Genomic DNA, 14712 nt, shown 5'->3' on the forward strand with positions numbered 1-14712 from the left:
AACTTTTCGAGTAGATGATTTTTCATATAAAAAACTTTTTAATCCGAGTTCGTATGCAAAAGTTATGCCCAGTTTACAAATTCTAGAGAGATTTTGCAAATAAAGTCGAAATTCATATTTGTAAATTTTCCCAACAACTAGACCACATATCACATGGGAAACTTATTTTATTTGATTTTTTTGACATTTCCATCATTTTCTTTTGTTTTTTGTAAAACTGAAAAGGCGGTCCGGGGGTAGGGTTTGAAAATGGGACCTTTAGTACCGGTTCGTGCCATGAACCGGTACTAATGCCTCAAAGCCCATTAGTACCGGTTGGTGCCACCAACCGATACTAATGGGCATCGCACCCTTTAGTCCTGGTTCGTAGCACCAACCGGGACTAAAGGGCCCAGGTGAACCGGGACTAATGCCTTAGCCGCACGAACCGGGACAAATGCTGACATTAGTCTCGGTTCGTGACTAAACCGGGACTAATGTGAATACTGCCCTGTGACCAAAGCCCTGTTTTCTACTAGTGTACGTGCATGGAAGACCGCAAAAATATGAAACCACTTCAGCTTGGGAAAAGTAAGACAGAATTTGGCACAAGTTTTGTTCAGAATGCTCACATAACTTTACCACTAGAAACCATAATATGGATTAACATAAGCGGGTGGAACTTAACTAGTTCTTATTCATGCTAGTAGATGGCTAAATTGGATCAACTAACTTAGCAGTGCAAACCCAGGAGGCCAGAACCAAAAGTACACCCGCTAAACACAACTAGTACTATCTGAAGATTCCAATGCATAAGCATTCAGATCCTTAGCGCTTTAGACTTGTTAATTCTTCTTGGAGCTGCCAGCTTCTTGATGTTTCAGGCTTGTTTTCTTCTTCGAGCCACCAGCTTCTTGATCCTCCAGACTTGTTTTCTTCGTGTTGGAGCTACCAGCCTGAAAACGGCAAATATCAAAGACAAAATCAAATAAGTTGTAAGATGGAGGTACTGAATAGGAGACTCCAACACGCGATTCAAAACTGCCAATATATCATTTCATGCAACCATTTCGTGTTTGACTGTGGTTGCAGTTTGTTGGGGATCCGCTAACTTCAAGTGTATGGTGTCACTGACTTGGCCACTTGTGAGCCATCTGATTTCAAATCAACGACTCAGAGTTGATGCCCAAGTTGCCACTCTAGCTCAGTCAGCCAAGCTGCGCGGGTCACACTTATGGTATGGGCTGCTGTAAAACAACTTGAGAATTTTGTAAAGTTTTGTCAGCCAATTTGGAGAGAACATGTGAAGAGAAGTGGAAAACACCAATGACCGTACTAGTCGGTGATGAGTAGTTTATATGATTGGGCAATTTTGAAATGACCCGGCCGGGTAACATTAGCTTGGTTAGTTAAGAAAGGGTTCTAGCCACTTTTCTGAAATTTAGATTAGTCACTGGATCAACAACTAAGAAATGGAGTATGGCTAAATAAAAAAGAGCAGACCAATCCACGAACAAGTGATTGTTAGCAAAATGTTCTAATAAACAGTACCACTTCTAGAAAAAAAGATGTTTTGCAAGAGATAAAAGTGCAGTGAAGCAAGAAAATGAGAGGAGAAACAATTTTGGCGCACCTTGAGGGTGGGGCGTGGCCATGCCATGAAATAGGGGCGCACCCATCCACTGGATGTGAAGAAGTCTGCCTCCAATTGCAACTTAGGCTGGAGGGCGTTCTTGATGAGGCGAAAGGCACAATAGTGGAGGGCGCCATTCTCGATGCCCATGGAGATCAGCACGACGCCGGCGGTCACACCGCAAACCTTCTTTACATGGCTTAGAAGCGGATACCATTTCGAAGCATCCACCTCCCACTGCTGCTCCCAGGACTTGTCCTCCTTCCGGAACCACACCCGCAGGAGACTGTGTACCATGGCCACGAGGCAGGTTGTGCCGTCCTCCGTTTCCCCGACGACGCACAAGGACGGATCGGAGTCTAGGTTCTTCGGGAGAGCGACGTGGCAGAACCCCATGGAGCCAACATGGAGGGAGGTGAGCCGAAGTAGTCTAGACCCCCTCCAATAGATGCTCCCACCGCTGTGCACGGGCCACCTGTGGTCGTCACTCCTCGGTGCAGTAATGCCTTCGGGCGCCCGCGTGTGGGAGCACCACTCGCCTGTCCGGGAGCTGTAGACGTGTGCGAGCACCCGGCCGCTCCGGTTCTCCAGCGAGAGCACGCGGAATGAGGTCGGACTGACGCTGCAGGCCGGGAGGAAGCAGTGGAACTGGGACGAGTTGCTGGTGATGCTCTTGTGGTTGTGGGTTATGCGCAGTCGCGAGTGGGAGATCGGGTCGAACACGACCAAGTAAGGGTCGCTGCTGAGGAGTAGGAGGCCGTGGCGGCAGTCCATGATGCGCCACTTGTACTCCTCGAAATCCGTGAGATGGAAGTCCCCGCGGCGGACGACGGCAGCGAGGTGGCGGTCGCGGCGGAGGAGCGCGCGGTGGAAGGCGAGGACGGCGCCGCGGGGGCGGGGGGCCGACACGAAGTAGCCCAGTAAGGGAGCCCGGGAAAGGAAGCGGTCGGAGATGGCAGGGGAGGAGGCAACGCTGCACAGCCGAGGGCTGGCGAGGGCGGCGCTGGCGAGCGAGGGCAGCGACGGGAGGCGGATGAGGATCTCGCCGAGCATGTCGTCGCCGAGAGACATGAGGGAGGTGGGCTCTGCATCGCGCTTGCGCTTGCGGCTGGTACGGCCGTTGGTTGCCATCTCAAATTCTCAATGGCGCAGAATGGCGATGGCGAGGTGTAGGTGCTCGGAGCGTCGGAGGCGGAGGAGAGTTATATGGAGCTAGCGGCACGGGAGATTGAGGGGATCTAGGAGCATTGGTAGATGCGACCTGCCATGCACCAATGGTCGCATCTTGGCACCGTTCATGCTGGCCAATCGAGTAGGAGCATTAGATGCGACCTGCATGCACCAATGGTCGCACCTTGCAACTTCCATGATGACCAATCGAGTGGGCGCACAGCTGCACAAGTGCTTCCTTGATGATGGCACGAGGAGTCAAAGCGGCATGCGCTGCTTCATCGAATAAACAAGAACTTGGTCGCCTGGAGTTTAGTGCTACAATTTAAATACATAGTTTGTGGTCATCTAAGTAGACTCAAGCATGCAGAAACAATCACAATAAGCATATGCAAATGTATCCATGTACACGCCCAGTGTAAAATAACATGTTGCCGTCTATAAGCCGAGTGTACATTATTATGTACTCGGCTTATGCAAGTGTAAGCCAAATATCAACAAAACTACACTCAGCTTACATAGGGCACTCGGCTTATCCAAGTATAAGCCGACTCCCGCCCAAAAAACACACCGTTTATTTCATGGAAAACACTCGGCTTACATGCAAGACTCGGCGAACTAACTGCCACGTGGTCACCGTCAACCACATGACAGCTTCGTGACGGCGGGCACTATAATTAATTAGTGAAACGCCTAACATTCAGGCGTTACACAGTGTACTGCAGCGCCCCTATGTCAGGAGCAAGCCCCAGCCAGTACAGAGAGCAAACTGGGGCTGGTCAGTCCATTTTGCCACTGTATTTTCACCAACAGTTCAGTTTGTGAGATACTTTCGTCTCGAGGTCAAATGTGTCCATTTTGCCACGATAGTCATAGTTTGAAAAACCAAACTGGTGAGGCCGTCGTCGGATGAGATTGTTCTGATCGAACCTCCAGTTCATCGGTCCATTTGCCAAAAAAAGAACAAAAATGTTTAATGTGTATTTTCAATTTTTGACCTCACATCAAATGAATACAGATGAAATTGGATCAAAACCATTAATAAATCAAAAGTATTGGACACCGATAAGTGCCACACGTGTGGGCGTTAGGGGGTCTGCCCACACATTTTGTGTGGTGTATAAGAGGAACAGCCCACACACCTACGTGTGGGCAAAACAAGTAATGCTCACACACCTCTTTTTTCCCCTCCCGATCCCTCTCAGACGCGTGCGTGTGGGCGAAATAGATAACGCCCACACGCCCCGTACGTCAGGCCTCATACCTCGTGGTCCCGCACGCCCCGCGTGACAGTCACCGCGCGTCCCGCAGTTGCCATGGTCCAGGTTCGTTTAACTGTAGTTGCCATGTCGCTGAACTTCGGTTGCCATGTTGGACAACTACAGTTCCCATGGTTGCTCAACTGCAGTTGCCATGTATGGTCTGGTCTACTGCAGTTGCCATGATTTCAAAACTTTAGGAGTTGCCACCCACTAACACTAGGCAGTTGCCATGTAGCACTACAAAAAGGCATGGCAAAAAGACATGTTCGGGTAAAAGAGAGAGTTGCCATGTGCTCACAAGCACGCTAGGGCAGTTGCCATGTAAAGAGAAAGAGTTGCCATATGCGTACGTGCACACTAGGACAGTTGCCATGTACCATGCAAAAACACATGGCAACTTGGGTAAAAGAGAGTTGTCATCTGCTTACAAGTAAAGCTAGGGCAGTTGCCATGTACCCTGCAGAAACACATGGCAACTGCCAGCTTTGGGTGTGGGCGAGGAGACGGGCGTGTGGGCGAAGTGATAAACGTCCACACATCAGCACCCTCTGCCTGCGTGAAAATTGATGTGTGGGCGAATTGCTAAACGCCCACACACCAGCCCCCTGTGTGGTGAAAAAGGACGTGTGGGCGACCGGATGAATGCCCACACACCAGCTTAGTCCTACGTGGCACACAAAAACTGCTAGAACGCATCAAGATTCGTGCAGAATTGGTTGGACGAGGATCCATGCGTGTGGGCGAGTTGCCAGCCGCCCACACGTGTGGGCGTTAGTGTTTTCGAAAGTATTACTAGCCTAGTTGATTACTGGGCCTTTAGCATGCCTTACCTCAAGCAGGTCAGGTCTTTGATTTCTCGTTGATGCCCTATTATTTTTTCGATTTCTTAAACGACTTTTCAAGACGCCTGTTTTCAATTTTTTCGGTCGGACTGCCGGTTTGGTGCAGTTTTTAAAACTATGTCTACATGATGCATACATCTAATCTGATGAGGCATAAACTAGCGAGATGTTAATTCGCGCGTGTAGATGGCCCGATCTTTCACGACGATACTTGATCAACAGTTCGCCCCCTTGTTCCTCCTTGCTACCTTCAAGATAATTTTCACCTGTGTACGAAATTACACAAACAAAAATAATGCCCCCTCGGATCAGCACGTAGGCGTCGATGTGATGATCAACCCTGCATCACTAGTAAATTTCCACGATGGAAAAATTACAGATAATACACAAGCGGGGAGGAACCTAGCCGCCGCCCCAAGTCCCCTCCGAGAACTCCCTCCTCCCCCGCCGCCGCCACAGGACGCGGTCGGGCGAAGCCCTGCCGTCGTCGGCGGCGGCGGGTCTTCTCGCTGTTGGGGTTCGTAGCAGAATTTTAAAATTTTGTACGCATCACCAAGATCCATCTATGGAGTATACTAGCAACGAGGGGAAAGGAGTGCATCTACATACCCTTGTAGATCGCGAGCGGAAGCGTTCCAATGAACGAGGTTGATGGAGTCGTACTCGCCGTGATCCAAATCACCGATGACCGAGTGCCGACGGACGGCACCTCCGCGTTCAACACACGTACGGAGCAGCGATGTCTCCTCCTCCTTGATCCAGCAAGGGGGAAGGAGAGGTTGATGGAGATCCAGCAGCACGACAGCGTGGTGGTGGATGTAGCGGGATCTCGGCATGGCTTCGCCAAGCTTCTGCGGGAGGGAGAGGTGTTGCAGGGGAGGAGGGAGGCGCCAAGGGCTGTTATGCTGCCGCCCTCCCTCCCCCCTTTATATAGGCCCCCAGGGAGGGGGGGGCTCCGGCCTAGAACCCATCTACATGGGGGGGGGGGGGGGCGGCGGCCAAGGGGAAAGGGGGGTGGCTTCCCCCCAAGACAAGTGGGGCGCCCCCCCCCCCCCCCACCCTAGGGTTTCCAACCCTAGGCGCAGGGGGAGGCCCATGGGGGGCGCCCCAGCCCACTAAGGGCTGGTTCCCTTCCCACTTCAGCCCATGGGGCCCTCCGGGATAGGTGGCCCCACCCGGTGGACCCCCGGGGACCCTTCCGGTGGTCCCGGTACAATACCGATAACCCCCGAAACTTTCCCGGTGGCCAAAACTGGACTTCCTATATATAATTCTTCACCTCCGGACCATTCCGGAACTCCTCGTGACGTCCGGGATCTCATCCGGGACTCCAAACAACTTTCGGGTTTCCGCATACTCATATCTCTACAACCCTAGCGTCACCGAACCTTAAGTGTGTAGACCCTACGGGTTCGGGAGACATGCAGACATGACCGAGACGCCTATCCGGTCAATAACCAACAGCGGGATCTGGATACCCATGTTGGCTCCCACATGTTCCACGATGATCTCATCGGATGAACCACGATGTCGAGGATTCAATCAATCCCGTATACAATTCCCTTTGTCAATCGGTATGTTACTTGGCCGAGATTCGATCGTCGGTATCCCAATACCTTGTTCAATCTCGTTACCGGCAAGTCTCTTTACTCGTACCGCAATGCATGATCCCGTGACTAACTCCTTAGTCACATTGAGCTCATTATGATGATGCATTACCGAGTGGGCCCAGAGATACCTCTCCGTCATACGGAGTGACAAATCCCAGTCTCGATCCGTGCCAACCCAACAGACACTTTCGGAGATACCCGTAGTGTACCTTTATAGTCACCCAGTTACGTTGTGACGTTTGGCACACCCAAAGTACTCTTACGGTATCCGGGAGTTGCACGATCTCATGGTCTAAGGAGAAGATACTTGACATTGAAAAAGCTCTAGCAAACGAACTACACGATCTTTGAGCTATGCTTAGGATTGGGTCTTGTCCATCACATCATTCTCCTAATGATGTGATCCCGTTATCAATGACATCCAATGTCCATAGTCAGGAAACCATGACTATCTGTTGATCAACGAGCTAGTCAACTAGAGGCTTACTAGGGACACGTTGTGGTCTATGTATTCACACATGCATTACGATTTCCGGATAACACAATTATAGCATGAACAATAGACAATTACCATGAACAAAGAAATATAATAATAACCATTTATTATTGCCTCTAGGGCATATTTCCAACAGTCTCCCACTTGCACTAGAGTCAATAATCTAGTTACATTGTGATGAATCGAACACCCATTGCGTCCTGGTGTTGATCATGTTTTGCTCTAGGGAGAGGTTTAGTCAACGGATCTGCTACATTCAGGTCCGTATGTACTTTACAAATATCTATGTCTCCATTTTGAACACTTTCACGAATGGAGTTGAAGCGACGCTTGATATGCCTGGTCTTCCTGTGAAACCTGGGCTCCTTCGCAAGGGCAATAGCTCCAGTGTTGTCACAGAAGAGAGTCATCGCGCCCGACGCATTGGGAATCACCCCTAGGTCGGTAATGAACTCCTTCATCCAGACTGCTTCCTGTGCTGCCTCCGAGGCTGCCATGTACTCCGCTTCACATGTAGATCCCGCCACGACGCTTTGCTTGCAACTGCACCAGCTTACTGCTCCTCCATTCAAAATATACACGTATCCGGTTTGTGACTTCGAGTCATCCAGATCTGTGTCGAAGCTAGCGTCGACGTAACCCTTTACGACGAGCTCTTCGTCACCTCCATAAACAAGAAACATATCCTTAGTCCTCTTCAGGTACTTCAGGATATTCTTGACCGCTGTCCAGTGTTCCATGCCGGGATTACTTTGGTACCTTCCTACCAAACTTACGGCAAGGTTTACATCAGGTCTGGTACACAGCATGGCATACATAATAGACCCTATGGCCGAGGCATAGGGGATGACACTCATCTTTTCTCTATCTTCTGCCGTGGTCGGGCATTGAGCCGTGCTCAATTGCACACCTTGCAATACAGGCAAGAACCCCTTCTTGGACTGATCCATATTGAACTTCTTCAATATCTTGTCAAGGTACGTACTCTGTGAAAGACCAATGAGGCGTCTTGATCTATCTCTATAGATCTTGATGCCTAATATATAAGCAGCTTCTCCAAGGTCCTTCATTGAAAAACACTTATTCAAATAGGCCTTTATACTTTCCAAGAATTCTATATCATTTCCCATCAATAGTATGTCATCCACATACAATAAGAGAAATGCTACAGAGCTCCCACTCGCTTTCTTGTAAACACAGGCTTCTCCATAAGTCCGCGTAAACCCAAACGCTTTGATCATCTCATCAAAGCGAATGTTCCAACTCCGAGATGCTTGCACCAGCCCATAGATTGAGCGCTGGAGCTTGCATACTTTGTTAGCATTCTTAGGATCGACAAAACCTTTCGGCTGCATCATATACAATTCCTCCTTAAGGAAGCCGTTAAGGAATGCCATTTTGACGTCCATCTGCCATATCTCATAATCATAGTATGCGGCAATTGCTAACATGATTCGGACGGACTTCAGCTTCGCTACGGGTGAGAAAGTCTCATCGTAGTCAACCCCTTGAACTTGTCGATAACCCTTAGCGACAAGTCGAGCCTTATAGATGGTCACATTACCATCCGCGTCTGTCTTCTTCTTAAAGATCCATTTATTTTCTATGGCTCGCCGATCATCGGGCAAGTCAGTCAAAGTCCATACTTCGTTTTCATACATGGATCCTATCTCGGATTTCATGGCTTCCAACCATTTGTCGGAATCCGGGCCCGCCATCGCTTCTTCATAGTTCGAAGGTTCACAGTTGTCTAACAACATGATTTCCAGGACAGGGTTGCCGTACCACTCTGGTGCGGAACGTGTCCTTGTGGACCTACGAAGTTCAGCAGTAACTTGATCCGAAGCTTCATGATCATCATCATTAACTTCCTCGCTAGTCGGTGTAGGCACCACAGGAACATCTTCCCGCGCTGCGCTACTTTCCGGTTCGGAAGGGGTGACTGTCACCTCATCAAGTTCCACTTTCCTCCCACTTAATTCTTTCGAGAGAAACTCTTTCTCCAGAAAGGACCCGTTCTTGGCAACAAGGATCTTGCCTTCGGATCTGAGGTAAAAGGTATACCCAATAGTTTCCTTAGGGTATCCTATGAAGACGCATTTTTCCGACTTGGGTTCGAGCTTTTCAGGTTGAAGTTTCTTGACATAAGCATCGCATCCCCAAACTTTTAGAAACGACAGCTTAGGTTTCTTCCCAAACCATAATTCATATGGTGTCGTCTCAACGGATTTCGACGGAGCCCTATTTAAAGTGAAGGCGGCAGTCTCTAAAGCATAGCCCCAAAATGAGAGCGGTAAATCGGTAAGAGACATCATAGATCGCACCATATCCAATAGAGTGCGATTACGACGTTCGGACACACCGTTTCGCTGAGGTGTTCCAGGCGGCGTGAGTTGTGAAACGATTCCACATTTCCTTAAGTGCGCACCAAATTCGTGACTTAAATATTCTCCACCACGATCTGATCGTAAGAATTTTATTTTCCTGTCACGTTGATTCTCAACCTCACTCTGAAATTCCTTGAACTTTTCAAAGGTTTCAGACTTGTGTTTCATTAGGTACACATACCCATATCTACTTAAGTCATCAGTGAGAGTGAGAACATAATGATATCCTCCGCGAGCCTCAACACTCATTGGACCGCACACATCGGTATGTATAATTTCCAATAAGTTGGTTGCTCGCTCCATTGTTCCGGAGAACGGAGTCTTGGTCATCTTACCCATGAGGCATGGTTCGCACGTGTCAAATGATTCGTAATCAAGAGACTCCAAAAGTCCATCTGCATGGAGCTTCTTCATGCGCTTGACACCAATGTGACCAAGGCGGTAGTGCCACAAGTATGTGGGACTATCGTTATCAACTTTACATCTTTTGGTATTCACACTATGAATATGTGTAACATCACGTTCGAGATTCATCAAGAATAAACCATTGACCAACGGGGCATGACCATAAAACATATCTCTCATATAAATAGAACAACCATTATTCTCGGATTTAAATGAGTAGCCATCTCGAATTAAACGAGATCCAGATACAATGTTCATGCTCAAAGCTGGCACTAAATAACAATTATTGAGGTTTAAAACTAATCCCGTAGGTAAATGCAGAGGTAGCGTGCCGACGGCGATCACATCGACCTTGGAACCATTCCCGACGCGCATCGTCACCTCGTCCTTTGCCAGTCTCCGTTTATTCCGCAGTTCCTGTTTTGAGTTACAAATATGAGCAACCGCACCGATATCAAATACCCAGGAGCTACTACGAGTACTGGTAAGGTACACATCAATTACATGTATATCACATATACCTTTGGTGTTGCCGGCCTTCTTGTCCGCTAAGTATTTGGGGCAGTTCCGCTTCCAGTGACCACTTCCCTTGCAATAAAAGCACTCAGTCTCAGGCTTGGGTCCATTCCTTGACTTCTTCCCGGCAACTGGCTTACCGGGCGCGGCAACTCCCTTGCCGTCCTTCTTGAAGTTCTTCTTACCCTTGCCCTTCTTGAACTTAGTGGTTTTATTCACCATCAACACTTGATGTTCTTTTCTGATCTCCACCTCCGCTGATTTCAGCATCGAATATACCTCAGGAATGGTCTTTTCCATCCCCTGCATATTGAAGTTCATCACAAAGATCTTGTAGCTTGGTGGAAGTGACTGAAGGATTCTGTCAATGACCGCGTCATCCGGGAGATTAACTCCCAGCTGAGACAAGCGGTTGTGCAACCCAGACATTCTGAGTATGTGCTCACTAACAGAACTATTCTCCTCCATTTTACAGCTGAAGAACTTGTCGGAGACTTCATATCTCTCGACCCGGGCATGAGCTTGGAAAACCATTTTCAGCTCTTCGAACATCGCATATGCTCCATGCTTCTCAAAACACTTTTGGAGCCCCGGTTCTAAGCTGTAAAGCATGCCGCACTGAACGAGGGAGTAATCATCCGCACGTGATTGCCAAGCGTTCATAACGTCTTGGTTCTCTGGGATGGGTGCTTCACATAGCGGTGCTTCTGAGACATAATCTTTCTTGGCAGCTATGAGGATGATCCTCAGGTTCCGGACCCAGTCCGTATAGTTGCTGCCATCATCTTTCAGCTTGGTTTTCTCTAGGAACGCATTGAAGTTGAGGACAACGTGGGCCATTTGATCTACAAGACATATTGTAAAGATTTTAGACTAAGTTCATGATAATTAAGTTCATCTAATCAAATTATTCAATGAACTCCCACTCAGATAGACATCCCTGTAGTCATCTAAGTGAAACATGATCCGCGTTAACTAGGCCGTGTTCGGTCATCACGTGAGACGGACTAGTCAAGATCGGTGAACATCTCCATGTTGATCGTATCTTCTATACGACTCATGCTCGACCTTTCGGTCCTCCGTGTTCCGAGGCCATGTCTGTACATGCTAGGCTCGTCAAGTCAACCTAAGTGTATTGCGTGTGTCCCGAGGCCATGTCCGTACATGCTAGGCTCGTCAACACCCGTTGTATGCGAACGTTAGAATCTATCACACCCGATCATCACGTGGTGCTTCGAAACAACGAACCTTCGCAACGGTGCACAGTAAGGGGGAACACTTTCTTGAAATTATTATAAGGGATCATCTTACTTACTACCGTCGTTCTAAGCAAATAAGATGCAAAACATGATAAACATCACATGCAATCAAATAGTGACATGATATGGCCAATATCATTTTGCTCCTTTGATCTCCATCTTCGGGGCACCATGATCATCTTCGTCACTGGCATGACACCATGATCTCCATCATCATGATCTCCATCATTGTGTCTTCATGAAGTTGTCACGCCAACGATTACTTCTACTTCTATGGCTAACGCGTTTAGCAATAAAGTAAAGTAATTTACATGGCGTTATTCAATGACACGCAGGTCATACAAAAAATAAAGACAACTCCTATGGCTCCTGCCGGTTGTCATACTCATCGACATGCAAGTCGTGATTCCTATTACAAGAATATGATCAATCTCATACATCACATATATCATTCATCACATCTTCTGGCCATATCACATCACATAGCACATGCTGCAAAAACAAGTTAGACGTCCTCTAATTGTTGTTGCAAGTTTTTACGTGGCTTGTATAGGTTTCTAGCAAGAACGTTTCTTACCTACGTTAAACCACAACGTGATATGCCAATTTCTATTTACCCTTCATAAGGACCCTTTTCATCGAATCCGTTCTGACTAAAGTGGGAGAGACAGACACCCGCTAGCCACCTTATGCAACTAGTGCATGTCAGTCGGTGGAACCTGTCTCACGTAAGCGTACGTGTAAGGTCGGTCCGGGCCGCTTCATCCCACAATACCGCCGAAACAAGATAAGACTAGTAGCGGCAAGAAGAATTGGCAACATCTACGCCCACAACTGCTTTGTGTTCTACTCGTGCATAGTAACTACGCATAGGCCTGGCTCATGATGCCACTGTTGGGGTTTGTAGCAGAATTTTAAAATTTTCTACGCATCACCAAGATCCATCTATGGAGTATACTAGCAACGAGGGGAATGGAGTGCATCTACATACCCTTGTAGATCGCGAGCGGAAGCGTTCCAATGAACGAGGTTGATGGAGTCATACTCGCCGTGATCCAAATCACCGATGACCGAGTGCCGAACGGACGGCACCTCCGCGTTGAACACACGTACGGAGCAGCGACGTCTCCTCCTTCTTGATCCAGCAAGGGGAAGGAGAGGTTGATGGAGATCCAGCAGCACGACGGCATGGTGGTGGATGTAGCGGGATCTCGGCAGGGCTTCGCCAAGCTTCTGCGAGAGGGAGAGGTGTTGCAGGGGAGGAGGGAGGCGCCAAGGGCTGTTATGCTGCTGCCCTCCCTCCCCCCTTTATATAGGCCCCCTGGGAGGGGGGGGGGGCGCCGGCCTAGAACCATCTACATGGGGGGGGGCGGCCAAGGGGAAAGGGGGGTGGCTTCCCCCCCAAGACAAGTGGGGCGCCCCCCCACCCTAGGGTTTCCAACCCTAGGCGCAGGGGGGAGGCCCATGGGGGGCGCCCCAGCCCACTAAGGGCTGGTTCCCTTCCCACTTCAGGGCCCTCCGGGATAGGTGGCCCCACCCGATGGACCCCCGGGACCCTTCCGGTGGTCCCGGTACAATACCGTTAACCCCCGAAACTTTCCCGGTGGCCAAAACTGGACTTCCTATATATAATTCTTCACCTCCGGACCATTCCGGAACTCCTCGTGACGTCCGGGATCTCATCCGGGACTCCGAACAACTTTTGGGTTTCCGCATACTCATATCTCTACATCCCTAGCGTCACCGAACCTTAAGTGTGTAGACCCTACGGGTTCGGGAGAAATGCAGACATGACCGAGACGCCTCTCCGGTCAATAACCAACAGCGGGATCTGGATACCCATGTTGGCTCCCACATGTTCCACGATGATCTCATCGGATGAACCACGATGTCGAGGATTCAATCAATCCCGTATACAATTCCCTTTGTCAATCGGTATGTTACTTGCCCGAGATTCGATCGTCGGTATCCCAATACCTTGTTCAATCTCGTTACCGGCAAGTCTCTTTACTCGTACGGCAATGCATGATCCCGTGACTAACTCCTTAGTCACATTGAGCTCATTATGATGATGCATTACCGAGTGGGCCCAGAGATACCTCTCCGTCATACGTAGTGACAAATCCCAGTCTCGATCCGTGCCAACCCAACAGACACTTTCGGAGATACCCGTAGTGTACCTTTATAGTCACCCAGTTACGCTGTGACGTTTGGCACACCCAAAGTACTCTTACGGTATCCGGGAGTTGCACGATCTCATGGTCTAAGGAGAAGATACTTGACATTGGAAAAGCTCTAGCAAACGAACTACACGATCTTTGAGCTATGCTTAGGATTGGGTCTTGTCCATCACATCATTCTCCTAATGATGTGATCCCGTTATCAATGACATCCAATGTCCATAGTCAGGAAACCATGACTATCTGTTGATCAACGAGCTAGTCAACTAGAGGCTTACTAGGGACACGTTGTGGTCTATGTATTCACACATGCATTACGATTTCCGGATAACACAATTATAGCATGAACAATAGACAATTACCATGAACAAAGAAATATAATAATAACCATTTATTATTGCCTCTAGGGCATATTTCCAACACTCGCCCCTCGAATGCAGGGTCCTGGCGCGGGCCGAGGCCGCTGGTCTGGGGCGCCGCGTGCTTGCGAGTCGCCGTGGCGCGACGGAGGGCCCTCCGGCGGTGCTGCTTCGAGACCTCTGGTGGCGTGGCTGGCTGCGCTGAGGTGGGGCGTGCCCTCGGCGCCGGTGACTGCGGATCGAGGTCCGCCTAGATCTGGATCGAGTGACTGGCGGCTGTGGGCGGCGCGGGTGGTCTGTGCGCAGGTGGCCTGGGCAGTGAGGATCTGCGGCCCGGTGGCCTGCTCCATCACGTGGTGGAGTGGCTCGGGTGGCCTGTACAGCGCTCGGGCGGTGGCGCGTGGGCTTGCTCGCGGGCAGGCCGGGGGGAGATGCGGCGGCAGCTGCACCATGAGGTGGGCTGGTGGACGTCGGACCATGGGGATTGTGTGATATGCAGTGCTCCGGATCTGCTCTGATTTGGATGTGTGGAGAAGCTCCGGGCGAAAGTCTAGCACTGACTTCGGGTCGGTGCCGGCAACGGCGGTGCCATGGTGTCGTTCCCCTTCTTGAAG

The 14712-nt window shown here is 49.5% G+C and overlaps 1 protein-coding gene across 1 annotated transcript; it reads right to left on the reverse strand.

The window, feature by feature from the left end:
* Positions 1-540: 540 nt before the first annotated feature.
* Positions 541-1920, reverse strand: LOC120969281 (uncharacterized). Its single transcript, XM_040396421.2, has 2 exons — positions 1613-1920; positions 541-935 (listed from the first exon to the last, which is right to left on the reverse strand). The coding sequence occupies exons 1-2, from the start codon at positions 1907-1909 to the stop codon at positions 825-827; spliced, it is 408 nt and encodes a 135-aa protein (XP_040252355.1). The 5' UTR covers positions 1910-1920; the 3' UTR covers positions 541-824.
* Positions 1921-14712: the final 12792 nt, after the last annotated feature.

The sequence above is a fragment of the Aegilops tauschii genome, chromosome 7, assembly GCF_002575655.3.
Source record: "Aegilops tauschii subsp. strangulata cultivar AL8/78 chromosome 7, Aet v6.0, whole genome shotgun sequence".
Lineage (NCBI taxonomy): Eukaryota > Viridiplantae > Streptophyta > Magnoliopsida > Poales > Poaceae > Aegilops > Aegilops tauschii.

Excerpts from the sequence above, each read along its gene's own strand:
- LOC120969281 (XM_040396421.2), bottom strand. The coding sequence starts at position 1,909 with ATGGTACACAGTCTCCTGCGGGTGTGGTTCCGGAAGGAGGACAAGTCC. Across the intron at positions 936-1,612 it reads GGCCACGCCCCACCCTCAAG|GCTGGTAGCTCCAACACGAA; the intron begins GTGCGCCAAAAT and ends TGCCGTTTTCAG.